Source organism: Python bivittatus, unplaced genomic scaffold (genome assembly GCF_059951505.1).
Source record: "Python bivittatus isolate LINGU-HERP-01145 unplaced genomic scaffold, Pbiv_v1 ctg000580_np1212, whole genome shotgun sequence".
Classification (NCBI taxonomy): Eukaryota; Metazoa; Chordata; class Lepidosauria; order Squamata; family Pythonidae; genus Python; species Python bivittatus.
In genome coordinates, this window is record NW_028277087.1 from 8665179 (window position 1) to 8683626 (window position 18448).

Sequence of the window (18448 nt, forward strand, 5' to 3'; positions counted from 1 at the left end):
TCTCTACCATTTTTCAAGGGTGGGATGTCCTCCTGAGTGGGGGCAGTTTCATGGGTAAAGTTTTTCCAGATGTCTTCCCTTGGGATTTAAGTGTAGAAAACCAGAAAGAATGGAGAAATTATTATAGCTAAATGACAGGCCATGCACACATGGATTTTGCCTTCCACTTCTCGCTCAAATAGACCCACTCTTGAGAATTTCACAGAAATGCTCCTCAGATGCTCTTTCATAAAACTGAATGAAAACGAATAGAGAAGCAAGCAGGAGAATTTCTCCACCACCTGCCATGAATAACACTTAAATGTGTCACTACCTGCTTCCCACCACCACTCTGGTGTGTTCTCAAGTACACTAACACACAATGGCATGGAAATGTGAAAAGGCTGTTGAAAGTGTTTGGATCACCTTCGGTAACACTGAGGTGGCATTTTGCAATTTCCCTGAAAGTAGGGGAAGCCACTTTGAAGGATGTCAGGTTCCAAGCCTCTTGAGCCACAAAAGAAACCCCAACCCTGTTTGTTCTCCAGTGGAGCTGACAAAAGCCGACCAATCAGCACCAGCTTCCTGGAGTGTCTGAAGCAGGTAAAATCCTGCCAGGGTGAGCTTTGCACTTTTCCCATTCCCCCTGTGGTTTAAAACAGCGGCCCGCAGAATCGGGAGACCAGTGCGAAAGGGTGAGTGGATGACTGATCAGGTAGGAGTCTTGCTGGGAGAGATGGGGGGTGGCCAGTTCGCCAGAGATCCTGCCTTGGCATCATCAAGCCAGCTGTAAGTGTCTTGATCCGGCGGGGTTTCTTATTTTATCCCTTTGCATAGGAGATAAAGGGGTCGGAAATTGCATTGGGTCCGTGGGGTTTCAGTGTGATGGAAGGTTAGGAATGGGTAAATCACTGGGGGTTAATTAATTCAGTGGGATTAGAGATGGCAAGGACTGGTCTGGAGAACTTCTGAATGCTGGGCAGGGTTTCTCTGCTCCGGAGTTATGAACATATTTGATCAATGAGTGAAGCTGCCCTATTAAAGAACAATTTTGGGGAGGGATTTTTAACTGACCTTAGTAGCAGCTTTGAAATCCCAGGTAAACAGACCATTCCCCCGCTCCCATGAGGTTGTCGGGAATTGTGCAGCAGATTTCAAAAGCAGATTTCAAAACTTTAATTTCATTAAAGTTGAAAGTTAATTTAAGCAGTTAACGAGTCCTGGATATTTCCTCTAGCGTATTCATAGCAATACATGATCCTCCCCAGGCGATTATCTTATGTGTGAATGAATGCATCCATGTAACATTATAATGGTGTTAATAAAAGGATACAATTAAAATTGGAGGGGTTTTCCCATTCCCCCTGTGGTTTAAAACAGCGGCCCGCAGAATCGGGAGGCCAGTGCGAAAGGGTGAGTGGATGACTGATCAGGTAGGAGTCTTGCTGGGAGAGATGGGGGGTGGCCAGCTTGCCCCCCATGATCCACCCCAGGCTATTATCTTACGTGTGAATGGATGCATCCATGTAACATTATAATGGTGTTAATAAAAAGATACAATTAAAATTGGAGGGGTTTTCATGCCTCTCTTGGAAACAAAAGCAGCAAAATCCTACTCTATGGTAGGACAGGAGAATTCACGTCCCAGCTGGGAAAGGAGGTCACGTTTGCGTTTACAGAAATGCTTAGAAAAGCTTCTAGATTCGGTCTGTTGATTCTGAGTAGTTTCATTAACCTGCTAAAAAGGCTTCTATTTGTTCACCTCATTCTTCAGATGCTTTGGAATTTGTTTTGTGGTGATCTTGCACTGACTCAATAATTGGGAGGAAATAAAGGTGTTGCTGTTGTGTTTTGCTTTGCTTACTCGTTGCAGCCTCTGAAAATGCCTCTGGAAGGAATTCCTTTCCAAAGTCTTGCTTTGAAGTAGAATAAATGTTGGGAAATCAGGGAAGTGGAAAATCTCTGGAAAGAAAGGCAGGATCTTGTTGTCGGAGACATGACCCTGGCACCCTACGTGCATAAGCATGTCATAAAAGTGGATGAGAAGGCCTGAAAAATGTGCAAAAGAGATTTTCAGCCTAGCACTGATGGAGGTGGTAGTTCTCAGGACAGCCTGCCTCTGAATACGTAGGCACAATCTATTTTCTTGGTATCTGTTATATCAAGAAGTTGCTGGATCAGACAAAAAGTACTGAGCTCACCATTCTTGTATCTGTGTATAGAGATACACACACAACCCTTAGCTACTACAAGAAATGCAGTAACCTGAATAAATGAAACAGCAGTTGATTGCAAACTGAAATAGTGCTAATAAAATAATTAATGGGTACCATTCTATTCTCTGGTCACTCAGAGAATGTGCTGGTTAACCTTGGGATAAGTGTTATCATACTGTATATCACTTTTCATGGCACGAATCAAGGTTCTTCTGAGCCATAAATCCTGTTTTATAACAGCTGGAAGCAAATTCTTGCCTCCAACAGTCCAGAGATCAAGACAAAAGTAAAAAAAACTCTTAAAGTAAAACCAGTCTGAGTTTTGGAAACTAGGAGACTGAGTGAAACAACATGAAAACAAATGCAGAGTTTTCACAAACTCTGTACCATACAGACACAGAGGCATACATATAGTCCTCTTGTCAGTCTCAAAAAATCACAAATTTTGAGCATAATATTGAAGACACGGATTGGTGAGCACTAGTACCATTTTGAGCAAAACCACTATTCCTGTGTTTGCTTTTATTTGAGAAGGTGAAAGGTTTTATTTTAGTCTGCCTCCAAAAATTTAGGGAATTCTTTGGTCTTGCATTTATTGTCACAACATCCTTACAAGGCAGGTTAGGACTTAGGACACATGGACCGCCTAACTTAGTATAATTTTATTTTTATTGTATTTATTTTATAACAACATTTCTATACTGCCCTGTTTTGAATGATTCAAGGCAGTTTGCAAAGAAGGAAAACAGAACCAAAAGCTTGCTAGAACAGGATGATTGTTAACAGCTTTGTGAAATGCAAGTGAGGGGGGCTCCCCATATTTTGGGGGATAAGGTATGCCATAGTGTGGGGGCCATTATGGGCTGAGTGGGACTTCGGGCAAGAGATTTTCCTTATCGTCTGAAAAAGGTCAGGATTGAGCCCAGAACATCTTTCATAGACAGCAGACTTTCTAGCGTAGAAGTACAACTCCATTAGTTCAGTGGGGACAACCCCACAGACCTGCGGTGCCCTGCTATATAGATGTAGAACAAATTGAAATCTTATTTTTGTAGGCTTTGTTTAAGATTGGGTTCATATAACATAAGGCTGTATGCTAGTTTGTGGTTCTGGGGGTTGTATGAGCTCAGCCACTACAGTTCCAGAACAGGGGCTATGGTGTTGTGCATTATATGACACTACCACAACAGCGACCACAGCGGCGGGGGGTGTTTGCGTCAAAAAAGGCAATATGGCAGAATCAGCATTGCAAAGCAAGCCCTGCTCCTTTTGAAAAGGAGCGGGGATGGCGTGGTGATGCCACTTCTGCCATTGTGCCTTTTTTGACCCCATCCTGCAGATGGCATGGCGTGGCTAACTCCGGTTCATTTAAAATATCTACCAGTTTTGCAAAGTAGGAAAAAGGAAGTCAGAGAAGAAATTAAAGAGTCAATTTTTTTTTTATCTCTACGGTCAAGGACTCAGAGAGGCTTTTGCAGAACTAGCTTCCCACTTTTTAAGAACAAGGGCCTGGTTAAAACATTAACTCCCCTGCCGTATTTATTTAATGATTGGTTAGATCTATATTCTGCTTTTCATTCAGGAGCTCAATCCTTCCATTTTATCTCCATAACAATAATTTTGTGGGGTAGATCGGGCTGAGAGGGAGGGGCTGGCCCAAAGTCAGCCAATGAGTTTCTGTGGCTGAAGGGGGACTAGAACCTGCTTGTGTCCAGCACCTTCCCCATATCCCATCCTAGTTCAGTAGGGACTCAGGAGAGTTTGGGATTCTTTGGAGGGGGGTTGGCCCAGGAGAGCTCACATATGGATATATGCACCAAGGTTTCTCTTCTCTTCTCTTCTCTTCTCTTCTCTTCTCTTCTCTTCTCTTCTCTTCTCTTCTCTTCTCTTCTCTTCTCTTTCCTTTTCCTTTCTTTTCCTGTGAGTCAGACTCCTGGCCACTGCCTGGACAAGTCCCTGAGTTTTCTCAGCAAGGTTTTGTGGAAGTGGTTTGCCATTGCCTCCTTCCTAGGGTTGAGAGAGTGGCTGGCCCAAGGTCACCCAGCCGGCTTTGTGCCTAAGGCAGGACTAGAACTCATGGTCTCTCACTTTCTAGCCTGATGCCTTAACCACCAAACTGGCTCTTTAAAAGGTTTTCTTTTACCAACATGATTGTCACCTTTCCCTATATCACGTTTAGCTCAAATTATTCCTGCCCTGCACTTCCCGTGTTCACACTCCATCCCATAGTTCTCAAAATAGTTGTTCTACCAGAAAAGGCTGGAAGCCAAAATACTAATGGCTACTGTGAAGAAAAGACGCAAAAGCTGCCATCAGGCAGGAAACTGTAATCCAGAAACAATCAGTTGCCCTGCCACGTCTCCTGCGATGAGCTTTGATGCCTAGTTGTCCTGCCAACATGAAAAAAGGAAGGAACCTATTTTTTTCCTTAAGTATAACATAAGCCACTGCCAAGGGCATCTGGGACACCATCATTACATGTTTGCTAGAACTGTGCTCTGCCGGTCAGTTGTCTCCACTGATTTTAAAGCAAAGAGGGCGTGTGATGCCGTATGCTTAAACACAGATTAGGCAAACTGCAGTTCTGCAGCCTGATGTGATGGATTACAACTTCTGTTTCTGGCACGGGGCAGCCGAGCTGGCTGTGGATGGTGGGAATTGTGTTCCTGCATGTCTGGAGAGCACTAGAATAGAGAAGGCTGTCCCACAATAAGTGGGAAGATGCAAGCTTCTCCAGCTTGCATCTTCCCACTATGCGATGCTCTCATCTGTGTGCACATCCCCTACCAGTGTGCTTAGAACCAAAGTGCACCCACACCTTCACTGTTCAGAGATTTCTGTCCTTAAAACCTTGGAATAAACATACAAATCCCAAATGATTTCAAGTTCAGAGAACTCTGACATGTATTGTAAAGGCAGCTTTCTAAAAAAAGCAAGAAGAGATGAAAAAGCAGGCTTCCAGCTAAATAGAGATTCTTCTTAGTTACTCTCAGTTTCAGAAACACAGTATAATAATCTTAAGGGGGTCTGGATTCATTCTGAAAATTAAAGCAGTTGGGACTTTGTAGTGTGAAGGTTGAGTACCCTGAATAAAATTACAAATTACATTCCGCAGCTCAGCCCAATTTGAGCAAAATTATACGTCCCTCTACCCGCCCCCCCCCGCCAAAGATCAGAGGCCATCTGTTACAGCATCTCTTCTTTAGATCAGTTTTTTCAAACTGTGTTCTGCAGAACTCTTGGGTTCCATGAGAAATTAAGGGTAAAAAAACCCCCAACCCTTCATTTGAATGCAGGCTATTTTCTATCACTAGAGTTTTACCTCTTGATCAACAATTCTGGGTAGATAGATAGATAGAAATAGATATTTTCTGAGACTCTATCTCTAGTCCTATCTCCATTCTGGAAATACACACACACACACACACACACACACATATAGAGAGAGAATGTATGTATGTATGTATGTATGTATGTATGTATGTATGTACAGGTAGTCCCCAGTTTAAGAATGAGTTCCATTCCCAAGGTCTGTCCTTAACTCAAATGTATATGTAAGCTGGAACAGTATTATTGTATAATATTGTATAAGTTGTTGTTCAGTCGTTAAGTCGTGTCCGACTCTTCATGACCCCATGAACCATATTGCGCCAGGCCTTCCTGTCCTTCACTGCCTCCCTGAGTTTGCTCAGTTTCATGCTCATTGCTTCAGTGATGCTATCTAACCATCTCATCCTCTGCCATCCTCTTCTCCTTTTGCCTTCAATCTTTCCCAGCATTAGGGTCTTTTCCAAAGACTCCTCTCTTCGCATTAGGTGACCAAAGTATCTGAGCTTGAGCTTCATTATCAGTCCTTCCAATGAGCAATCAGGGTTGATTTCCTTTAAGATGGACTGGTTTGACCTCCTAGCAGTCCAGGGGACTCTTAAGAGTCTTCTCCAGCACCACAGTTCAAAGGCATCAATTCTTCGGCGCTCAGCCTTCTTTATGGTCCAGCTCTCACAGCCATACATTACTACTGGAAAAACCATAGCTTTGACTATTCGGATCTTTGTCGGCAAGGTGACATCTCTGCTTTTTAATATGCTATCTAGGTTTGCCATAGCTTTCCTCCCAAGGAGCAAGCGTCTTTTAATTTCATGGCTGCAGTCTCCGTCTGCGGTGATCTTGGAGCCCAAATAAATGAAGTCTGTTACTGCTTCCATTTCTGCCCCTTCTATTTGCCAGGAATTGATGGGTCCAGATGCCATGATCTTAGTTTTTTTAATGTTGAGTTTCAAGCCAGCTTTTGCACTCTCCTCCTTCACCCTCATCAAGAGGCCCTTTAGTTCTTCTTCACTTTCTGCCATTAGGGTGGTATCGTCTGCATATCTGAGGTTATTGATGATTCTCCCTGCAATCTTAATTCCGGCTTGTGATTCTTCCAACCTGGCATTTCTCATGATGTACTCTGCATATAGGTTAAATAAGCAGGGTGACAGTATACAGCCTTGTCGTACTCCTTTCCCTATTTTGAACCAATCGGTTGTTCCGTGACTGGTTCTAACTGTTGCTTCTTGGCCCACATACAGATTTCTCAGGAGACAGGTAAGATGGTCTGGTACCCCCATCTCTCTAAAAATTTGCCAGAGTTTGTTGTGATCCACACAATCGAAGGCTTTTGCATAGTCAATGAAGCAGAAGTAGATGTTTTTCTGGAACTCTCGTGCTTTCTCCATGATCCAGCGAATGTTGGCAATTTGATCTCTAGTTCCTCTGCCTCTTCGAAACCCAGCTTGTACATCCGGTAGTTCTTGGTTCACGTACTGCTGAAGCCTAGCTTGTAGGATTTTGAGCATAACCTTGCTAGCATGTGAAATGAGTGCAATTGTACGATAGTTTGAGCATTCTTTGGCATTGCCCTTCTTTGGAATTGGAACGTAATCTGACCTTTTCCAATCCTGTGGCCACTGTTGCGTTTTCCAAACTTGCTGGCATATTGAGTGCAGCACTTTAACAGCATCATCTTTTAGTATTTTAAATAACTCAGCTGGAATACTGTCATCTCCACTAGCTTTGTTGTTAGCAATGCTTCCTAAGGCCCACTTGACTTCACTCTCTAGGATGTCTGGCTCAAGGTCTGTGACCACACCAGCATGGACATCAGGGACATTAAGATCTTTCTTGTATAGTTCTTCTGTGTATTCTTGCCACCTCTTCTTAATCTCTTCTGCTTCTGTTAGGTCCCTGCCTTTTTTGTCCTTTATCATGCCCATCTTTGCACTAAACGTTCCTTTCATATCTCCAATTTTCTTGTAGAGATCTCTAGTCTTCCCCATTCTATTGTTTTCCTCAATTTCTTTGCACTGTTCATTTAAGAAGGCCTTCTTATCTCTCCTTGCTATTCTCTGGAAATCTGCATTCAGTTGCTTATATCTTTCCCTTTCACCCTTGCTTTTCACATTCCTTCTTTCCACAGCTATTTGTAATGCCTCATCAGACAGCCATTTTGCTTTCTTGCATTTCTTTTTCCTTGGGATGGTTTTAGTTGCTGCCTCCTGTACAATGTTACGGACCTCCGTCCATAGTTCTTCAGGCACTCTGTCTACCAAATCTAACCCTCTAAATCTATTCATCACCTTCACTGTGTACTCACAAGGAATATGATCTAAGTCATACCTGAGTGGTCTAGTGGTTTTCCCTACATTCTTCAATTTAAGCCTAAATTTTGCAGTAAGAAGCTCATGTTCTGAGCCACAGTCAGCTCCTGGTCTTGTTTTTGCTGTCTGTATAGAGCTTCTCCATCTTTGGCTGCAAAGTATATAATCAATCTGGTTTCGGTAGTGACCATCTGGTGACGTCCATGTGTAGAGTCATCTCTTGTGTTGTTGGAAAAGAGTGTTTGCTATGACTAGCTTGTTCTCTTGACAGAACTCTATTAGCCTTTGCCCTGCTTCATTTTGTACTCCAAGGCCAAACTTGCCTGTTATTCCGATTACTCCTTGACTTCCTACTTTAGCATTCCAATCCCCTATGATGAAAAGGACATCTTTTTTTGGTGCTAGTTCTAGAAGGTGTTGTAGGTCTTCATAGAAGCGGTCAACTTCAGCTTCTTCAGCATCAGTGGTTGGGGCATAGACTTGGATGACTGTGATATTGAATGGTTTGCCTTGGATACGCACTGAGATCATTCTGTCGTTTTTGAGGTTGTACCCCATTACTGCCTTTCCCACTCTCTTATTCACTATGAGTGCAACTCCATTTCTTCTAAGGGTTTCTTGGCCACAGTAGTAGATATAATGGTCACCTGAATTAAATTCACCCATTTCTGTCCATTTCAATTCGCTGATTCCCAAGATGTCGACGTTCAATCTTGTCATCTCATGTTTGACCACATCCAGCTTGCCTTGGTTCATAGATCTTACATTCCAGGTACCTATACAATATTGTTCTTTACAGCATCGGACCTTCTTTTCGCTTCCAGATACATCCACAGCTGAACGTCCTTTCGGCTTTGGCCCAGCCGCTTCACTCTTTCTGGAGCTACTTGGAAATGCCCTCCGCTCTTCCCCAGTAGCATATTGGACACCTTCCGACCTGAGGGGCTCATCTTCCGGCGTCATATCTTTTAGCCTTTTAACATTGTCCATGGGGTTTTCTTGGCAAGGATACTGGAGTGGGTTGCCATTTCCTTCTCCAGTGGACCACATTTTGTCAGAACTCTCTGTCATGACCTGTCCGTCTTGGGTGGCCCTGCATGGTATAGCTCATGGCTTCACTGAGTTACGCAAGCCCCTTCGCCACGACAAGGCAGTGATCCATGAAGGAGAATATTGTATAAGTAGTATTGTGTAATTGACTAGAACCACTGTGTATTTAACTCAATAATTGTGTATTTAACTTTAATTGGGCTACAATAGACTCCAAACTATGGGTCGATTGTAACCCAGGTGCTCTTTATCCCCAGGGACTACCTGTATATGTGTGTATTCACAATATCTATCTATCTATCTATCTATCTATCTATCTATCTATCTATCTATCTATCTATCTATCTAATCTGGTTCTATGACCTGAAAACTTTAAAACCCCGTTTTAGATAATAGCAACCAAGTTTGCAAGACCAACAGTCAGCCTTACTCTCTACACTAGCCATGATAGCCACTTCTCCAGACTCATGGCACCCAGCCGGAAATGAACGTGCTAAACACTGGTTTTTAATGTCATCCCAGCCACCCATTTATCTGCAGCACTTACCCCTTTATCCCCTGTGCCATGTGCTTGTGGGGGAATGAAAGATTAGACAAAGATAGAGACAAAATGCCTAGAAAAGCCCCATTCTTATAGAGCCACTCTAGGACTTTTCTGATGGGAGCAGCCCAAAGTGGTCGACCATGGGGAGTTAGTTTAACACCCCCCCCAAGGGAAACAAACCCAGTTTACTCTGTTGTTGACTGGATAGGGTGTTCACATGACCTGCTCCACTCCAGATGAAGGTAAGAGCACCGTGCAGACAGGGTAGGTTATTTTATTTTGTCCAAGCTATGTCAAACCACTTGTTTAGAAAACATTCTTGGGCCAGCTGCTCCATTCAGTCTGATCCACAGGAACAAGGGAGATCCAGATTTCAAGAGTCCATGGCCAAACCAATGTCCTGACACAAATGGGACGCAGGTGACTTCACGGGCTTTGCAAAATCAGGGCTGCCCTAGAGGGGTCAAAAGAGTCAAGGCAACAGCCCCAGCTGTGCAACTGAAACCCTGCCCCTTTGCAGATCCAAAGGGGTGGGGGTTTCTCAAAGTCATGGATGCCATCTTGACTTTTTTGACCCTCCTTTGTGGATACCCATGAAAGGCATGCAAATGGCTACTGTGGGAAATTGCATTAGCTTCCTTTGGTCTGATCCCGTGAGGCACCTCAAGTTTTGTTACAATGGGCAGTGTTGGGCTTCAGGGTTTAATGACCGTGGTCTAGAGAACAGATTTTTGCAATGCTTCTCTGAATCAGTCTGAACTCATGGACTGTTGAATAGAATTAATCTATTTTCTGGATTAAACCGAACTACAGACTGAGCAGCTTCAGCCAAGGTGGGGCTGCTGGCTCACCAAAAGCCCAAGTTAACCCTAATCACGTTTTTGATCGTTCTGATTCGTTTATAAGCAAAATTAACAGACTTTAAAAAAATATGATAATGTAATAAAAAAGAACTTGATTCTTTTTCAAAGAAAAAGAAATAAAAAAAGAAAAAATAAGATTCATATAACAAGTCCCAGTGAGGAATATTAATATATAGCAAGCTCAGCCCTTTAACATGTTAATTACTCTAGACCAGCCTTTCTCAGCCTTGGCATTTTAAGATCACACATGGCTGGCTGGGGGATTCTGGGAGTTGAAGTCCACACATCTTAAAGTTGCCAAAGTTGAGAAACGCTGTTCTAGACCAGTGTTTCTTAAAGTGTGGTCTTAGGGCCTCTAGGGCCCCCAAGCCCCTCTCAAGGGCCCATGAAATCAAAATTATTTACCAGCCTATGTTGAAAAATAATACTATATTAAAATTCTATCAAACAATGGTGAGAAGTGGCAGCAGCAGGCAAATGTAATTTTTAATACAGTAAATATTGATTAATATAACCCCTACCAACAAAAGCTCTTTTGGGCTCCTCCATAATTTTTAAAAGTGGGAAGGGATCCTGAGAGAAAAAAGTTTAAGAAACACTGCTCTAGACCATATAAAAACATAGGGCTTCATCTTTTCATTTTCCCAATACAAACATCTCAAAGCTCATCGCTTGAATCCCCTCCAGCCTCTAAAGTCCTGCTCTCTTTCTGCCCAAAGTAATTTTCTTCATCAAATGCTAAACGCCATATTTTTGGAATAGCCTGCTTTCTCTTCAGATGGAACCAGTCTTTCACCTTTAATGAGGCAAGATAGTTACCTCACTCTGCCCAGCCTACCTCGCAGGATTGTTGTTGTTGGAAGCGCCATCTATGCCCCCGAAGGAAATATGTCCCATTTGATATGAATCTAACCAAGAAATTAAAAAGATGCCCGACCTGGATTCGCGCTCAGGGCGCAGGGCGCCTTCCCTTAAACTTCCTCTAAACCACCAGGGAGCGCCGTTGCCCCGGCCAGTCGCCATTTCGCTCCGGCCGATCCGGAGTCGCTCCGAGCCGCTTTCGCGATTCCGCATCACGCTCCTGCTCCCCGAGGCTGGCCTCGATTGGCGCGCCTGACGCGGCCGAGCGAAGGAGCCGGTCCTCCCGGCGAGCGGCGCCGCATCCTCCCCTGGGTTTGGGCGGCGTTCCGGGCGCTTTCCCGCGGCGCGCTGCTTCAGCCGCGGAGGAAGGAATCGGGTGGAGAAGATCGGAGGTCCGGAGCGAGGCCGGAGGCTGCCCTCCCGGTCGCCCATCGCCCGGGCATCGGCTCTGCGCGCTGCCTGGCCGGACCTCCGGGATGGCGAAGCTGGGAATCGCCCTGCGCAGGAACAGCCTCACCTGGCCCGAAATCAGGTACCCGCCGCGCCCCCTTCCCCGGCATCCCGGTGGCGCGCCCGCCCCTTGCCCCGTCTCGTTTCCAGTCGGGTTGGCTGTCCTGGCTAGGGGTCAAGCCCCCCCCCCCATTTTAAGCCAACCCAACCCTGAGAAATTAAGCCGAGCCTCGTCCTGTCCTCCTGCCCCCACCGAGCTAACCAGGTTTCAATCCCAGCGGGGTCTCCTGTGGCTCGTTGCGCCGCTTTTCACTGCAGGCTTCCGAGGGACGCCCCCCCATTTAAGTTCCCCAATTAAGGAAACCCCTTTTCTACTTCCAGATGAACCCCCACTGTCCGATCCACCTATCCCGGCAAATTTATCCCTTTCTTAAGTTTTTTGGCTCTCAGACAGAGAGTGGCTGAGGAAAAATGCAGTTTTGTCTCATCCCACAAGGAGTGCTGCTATTATTATTATGGTATCTATTTAAGCATGTATCTTCTATCTATCTATCTATCTATCTATCTATCTATCTATCTATCTATCTATCTATCTATCTATCTATCTATCTATCTATCTATCTACTTACCTACTTACCTACCTACCTACCTACCTACCTACCTACCTACCTACCTACCTAGATTAGTATCTGATGCTAAAATCAAAATCACACTACCTCCTTTTTTTTTTTTTTTTACAGATAGCTTATAAGAGTATATTTTTCCCCCCAGCATACTTTTTGTGGGGGACATTTGAGGTTGAAAGTGAACCTCTGATGTTGTGACCTTTCTTTTGCTTTGCTGAGTGATGATTTCATTTTCTGTTTTTCCCACTGTATTTTTTAAAAAGTTACTGCCTTTCGGGAGTAGTCAAGGTATGCCTCCCTCTAGTGGAGTTTGAAGTCTGATGCTGACGTGGAGATATCCACGTTTTCTTGACAACGGGACAGGAGTGGTTTGCGATTGCGATCTTCTAAACTTTTTAAAAGATTTCCCAGTCAGATTTCCAGAGATCTCCCATCCAGGTATTAGCCAAGTCTAACCCTGCATAGCTTTTTCAAAAGTGGCAATGTCTTGTGTGGTGCTGCCCCTTCAATTATTACAGTATTGTTGTTATCCTCAATCTTTATTTTATAATTATTATTACTTGTTAAATTTATATGCTGCCTGACTCCCAGCGACTCTGGGCAGTTTACAAATGATTTAAAACATAAAAACAAGACAATACAAGCACAAGAAACAAAAAGGAGTAAAGATGGGAGAATAATAAACCAGGTAGAATCTTGTGGCTCATATCTCTTCCCTTATAAAGAATAATTTCTGAATTGGGTCGCCTGTTTGGAATCATGGCTTGAGAGGAAAGGCAAACAAAATAAGGGAATTTGTATTTCATCCACAAGCTGAATCAGTCACTAAGTTTCTTTTTAAAAAATATAAGTTTGAGTCGTACTTGGAATTTTTGTTAAAAATTTCAAGTAGTGCATGGCATTTTTATGTGTTTGAATTAGGTGAACCCTCTTGGTCTCTGCAGGACAGGATCTTTTTATGAAACCTTTGGTTGTGCTGATTGGGAATTCTGGGAATTGCAGCCCCAACACTGCTGGAAGGCACTAGATGGTGTGGAGGAGACAGATCTTGGCCCCTAGAAACTCTGATCATCTGTTGTCTATTCTTTCTGAGCTGAGATCTAGTAGTTAAATGGAGCTTCCATGTGCAGAGGCAGTCTCCCTCTGAATTTCACATTCTAGAGCAGTGTTTCTCAACCTTGGCAACTTTAAGATGGGTGGACTTCAACTCCCAGAATTCTCCATGCTGCCTGGGGAATTCTGGGAATTGAAGTCCACCTATTTTAAAGTTGCCAAGATTGAGAAACTGTTCTAGAGGCATACAGCAGGGGAGGGCTGTTAATTCATTCCTTGTGGGCGTCCTGAAGCCATGTGATTGTCGACATTTAGAAATGGGGTGATAAGACTATTTTAGTTACATCCTGCCTGTTGTAGAGGAGCTTGATGCAATGTACATAGCATTCCCTCCCCACAACAACCCTGTGAGGTAGGTGGGGCTGAATGAGAGTGACTAGCTTTGAATCCTCCTCCTTCTGTGGTTCAAGGAGGACTCGAACCTGGATCTCCCCACTCCTAGTCCAGAACTGTTAACTCTGGACCACCCTGCTTCTGGGGCTGAAAGGGAGGGGCTGGCCCAAAGTCCCCCAGGAAGCTTCTGCAGCTGAAGGGGGATTTGAACCCAAGTCTCTGCGCCTACTTCTAGTCCAGCACCTTCACACACACTAATTCTCACTGGATTAAGTAAACCTTTAGTTTAAGCCATTAGGGCAGTGTTTCTCAACCCTGGCACTTTAAGATATGTGGACTTCAATTCCCAGAATTCTCCATGCTGCCTGGGGAATTCTGGGAATTGAAATCCACATATCTTAAAGTTGCCAGGGTTGAGAAACACTGCTTAGGGTTTTCCCATTCAACCACAAGCCACCTCTTACTGTGTGCGGTATAATTTTAGCTGTTCTCTGTGGAATTTTACATGAATGCCTGTTGAGATACCTGGAAACAGCGTGTGTGGGCATATAAGATCTGACTTTTTATTGGTTCCCCAGCGTGGGATGCTTGGAGCTTGTTTTGAGAGAGGAGAGCTGACAAGTTAGAGCCTGCATCACCACACACAATCCAAGATGGAAAGAATGATGGAAGGTATTGAATGCCAGTTCCCAGAGTTTTCAGCTTTCACTTAAAAAAAACTCTGTTGTTTCAGTACTTTTTACTCAGTTATTTCTTCAGCCCAAATTGCTCTCAACTTACAGGATTCTGTCTCATCAGGAAAGAAATGCCATCCTGACGTAAAGAAGTGGCTTGTTTAATTTGATTAAAAGATTGATTGATAGATTGATTAATGTATGACTTGAAATTTACAGAGTTATTTTATATGTAGGTGTTACTGTGTTTTCCTAAGATGGGAAAACACAAACATACACACACACTCTGTAGACACAGTTTAATTTCTGCTGATAGGCTCAGAAGTAGCAAACTCAAGACTTTTTATTGGTTCCCCAGTGGGATGCTTGGCGCTTGTGAAAGATTGAGGAGAGCTGGCAAGTTAGAGCCTGTATCAGCACACAGTCCAAGACAGAAAGAATGATGGTGACTCTCTGGATATAATCATGTAAGGGTTTGTGTGTGGGGATCAATGTGCTCTTGCCACTCTCTCTAATAATTTTTTGAGTTCCTATTCTAGCATGGAATCACCAGATGGTGTTCCATCCAGTTACAAACCACATCCAACCCAGATTGGCGTTTCAAGATCAGACAAGTTCAGCTAGAGACTGCCACCTGCTGGTCTTTGGAAATCATAATTTGGCTTCCCAAATGTGGTAACACTCACAAGCAGGCTGGGAGTTATGGTGGTTGAAATCCAGTATATTTTAAGGGCACCAGATGGGGGAGAGCTACAGCAGATTTGTTTAAACCTTTCATGTGCATCAGAGGATCCAGCTACTATGCAGTCCCTTTTGTTTCTGCAACAAGCTAGATTGTTCCCACCTTTCACATTTTAGCCAAGGTGTATGTGTATGTGTATATCTGTGCATATATACCTGTATATATATACATGTGTATATATGTGTGTGTGTGTGTGTATATGTGTATATGTGTGTGTGTGTGTGTGTATATGTGTATATATGTGTGCATGTGTATATATGTGTATATATGTGTCTGGGTGTGTGTGTGTGGGTATGTATAGCAGCTTGACAGCGTAGTGGTTAGAGCGCCGTCCTTTGATGTGGGAGACCGGGGTTTGAATCCTGGCTGGTACCTACCTTACCAGTACAGGTCCTTGGGCAAAGATTCTCTAACGCTTCACCTCCCTACCTCGGATATGAGAGTGACACGAACTAAGAGAGTCATGCCGGCTCAGATGTTGCCTGGATAATCAAGGTCCATACCAGATGTTGGGGAACCAGGACAATCTGACGATAAGTGGGCTACTGGAACAAACCATACATGGATGAAACAAGAGAACCTGGAATTGATGGAATGCTACTACAACAGTAGACCTACTGAGAGGGGATATATGAGACATATGAGAAAACTATGGATGGACAGAAGACCTACATCCACACTAACTGAGAAACAGCTACTTACCCAGCGCTTCAACATAGTGAAGAGGAAGCTGCTCTCACAACTTGAGATAGACCAACTACACATTACATCCCAGACTCAAGAAGACCTGCAAGAACAACTGGATGTGCAGCCAACAGCTGAAGCTGGAACATCATTGCCACTCCCTCCATTATGGATCACAGCAGCTGATATGAAGCATAAGATCATGGATAAACCAGCTATAGTCAACTATCAAGACTGATTACCAAGACTCAGTGGAGAAGTACCATCAGACAGTATGCTAGAAGATGCCAATAGAGCCCTCACGACATCCCTACTACCACCATAACTCAAACCAATTAACTGATATATGCTATAGCCGCTGTAATCTTGGAAATGTTTGGCTACACGATCAAGAGGAGCAGTACATAACTCCCCTGGGAAATGAGGTTGGAGGCTAAGATCAAGGCAACTCGAAGAGAAGTCAGTCAGCTGGTGGAACTACAGAAGGGTGTGAAGATCAAGGATAAGACTCGGCTACTGAAAAAATACAAGGGCCTGACTCCATCTGAAGCCTAGCAGCACAGATGATGGTAGTAAACAGAGGGAAGTTTGTTAAGACTGATGGGGTAGAAGAACTACCAGTGGACATATAGCAGACATACAGACCAGTTGCAAGAACCTTGGTATCCCACAGTCACATGGGAACCACAACGAGGAGGCAAGGAAGATGGCAACATCCAAGTACCACCAAAGGATAAGTCAGGTCCTGAAGAGCCAGCTCAATGGGAAGAACAAGATCCAGACTCATTCACCCTGCCAGTCATCAGATACCCTGCCGGGATAGTGAGCTGGCAAAGGAAGACATGGAGGCTGCCAATGTGACCTGGAAGCTCCTCACAATGTACGGAGGTTTCCACCTCAAGTCCAACACCCAGAGATTGTACACCAGCCACAAAGAGGGCAGGCAGGGTCTGGTGTGTGTCAAAGCCACTGTCCTGGACAAAACCCAGAGCATCCAGGAGTACAGCAGTAAGATGGCACCCAAAGATGAGCTGCTGAGAGAATGCCTGAGGCAGCAGCAGTCATGAGAGGAAGTTCAATGAGAGGAAGTGCCATGGCAAGACAAGCCCCTGCATGGGATGTACCACTGACAGATAGATGAGGTGGCTGACATTGGGAAATCCTACCAGTGGCTGGAAAGGCTGGACTAAAAGACAGCACTGAGGCACTGATCATAGCAGCACAAGAACAGGCACTAAGCACCAGATCCATAGAAGTAGGGGTCTACACACTGGACAGGACCCAAGGTGCAGACTGTGCAGAAGCCTCGGAGACAGTCCAACACATAGCGGCAGGGTGTAAGATGCAGGCAGGAAGAGCATACACTGAATGGCACAACCAAGTAGCTGGCATTGTGTACAGGAACATCTGCACAGTGTATGGGCTAGACCCTCCCAAGTCCAGATGGGAGATTCCACAGAAGGTCGTGAAGAATAACAGGGCTAAGATCCTGTCGGCCTTCCAGTTCCAGACGGACAGGCAGGTACTGGCCAATCAACCAGACATTGTGGTAGTAGACAAGGACCAGCAGACACCGGTGGTGATAGATGTAGCGGTGCCAAGTGACAGCAACGTCAGGAAGAAGGAGCATGAGAAGGTGGAGAAGTACCAGGGCCTGAAGGAGGAAATAGAGAGGATGTGGAAAGTAAAGGCCAAAGGGATCCCAGTGGTGGTAGGAGCACTTAGGGCTGTGACTCCTAAGCTGGAGAGTGGCTCCAACAGATCCCAGGGACAACATCAGAGCTCTCTGTGCAGAAGAGCACAGTGCTAGGAACAGCAAAGATCCTGCGCAGAACCCTCAAACTCCCAGGCCTCTGGTAGAGGACCCGAGATTGAGGAAGACACACTGGCCTGGGGTGGGGAGGGAGGATGTCAGAAATGGGGTTGGCTAGCCCCTTAGCGGCCTGGTGTGGCCTCTATTGGCCTCTTGGATCTTTTAATCTTTTTTCTATCTCTGTAAGTGTGGTTCTCTTTTTATAACTTTAATTATGTATTTATGATTTTAATTTGATGTAAACTGCCCAGAGTCCCCCATTGTGGGGAGATGGGCGGGGACAAGTCCACTAAATAAATAAATAAAATAAAATACCACCCATAGGGGTGAGAGGGGATTTTTTTTTTTTTGGCTTTCTCCTCTTATTCCCCCCCCCCCAACAATAATCCTGTGAGGTAGACAGGGCTGAGAAAGAATAACAGGTCCAAAGTCATCCTGGGATCGTCTATGAGATGAAGTCCTTTGATTTACCTATTTTGTGAGAAATGTTTGCTGTCAATTTTTTAATATCAGAATGCAGAGTTTAATATCAGAATTGTAGAGTCCTTGTAATGGAGCAATAGTGTTTCTACTCCAGAGAAAGATAGCAGCAAAGGCTATCACTTTTTTTTCACTTTTTTTTTTTCAGATTTTCCATGGTTTTTTTAACAGTAATATGCTGTACTTATTTTTAGAGAGGTGTATGATGTCCCTGCATTGTAGACCAGGGTTATCTAGCCTCCTGGTGTCCTGGGTTCAGGGAAAAGGAAGATGATGCAAATATAAATATTTATATTTGAGTTACCCATTTTAGCTGCTGTTAATAATGGAAGGTTCCAGTTCCTCCTTCCTATTTTTACCCTGTGATGGGAAAACATGCCT

At 44.3% G+C, this 18448-nt stretch overlaps 1 protein-coding gene across 6 annotated transcripts in view; it reads left to right on the plus strand.

Moving 5' to 3' along the window:
* Positions 1-622: 622 nt before the first annotated feature.
* LOC103051997 (GRAM domain-containing protein 2A-like) overlaps positions 623-18448 on the plus strand; it is a 41803-nt gene continuing 23977 nt past the window's right edge. For 2 of the 6 annotated variants that reach the window (XM_088149520.1, XM_088149521.1), the window contains exon 1: positions 683-768. In XM_088149520.1, the coding sequence (XP_088005646.1) occupies positions 683-768 (86 nt within the window). The other 4 variants (XM_088149522.1, XM_088149524.1, XM_088149523.1 and 1 more) reach the window with 4 other exon arrangements.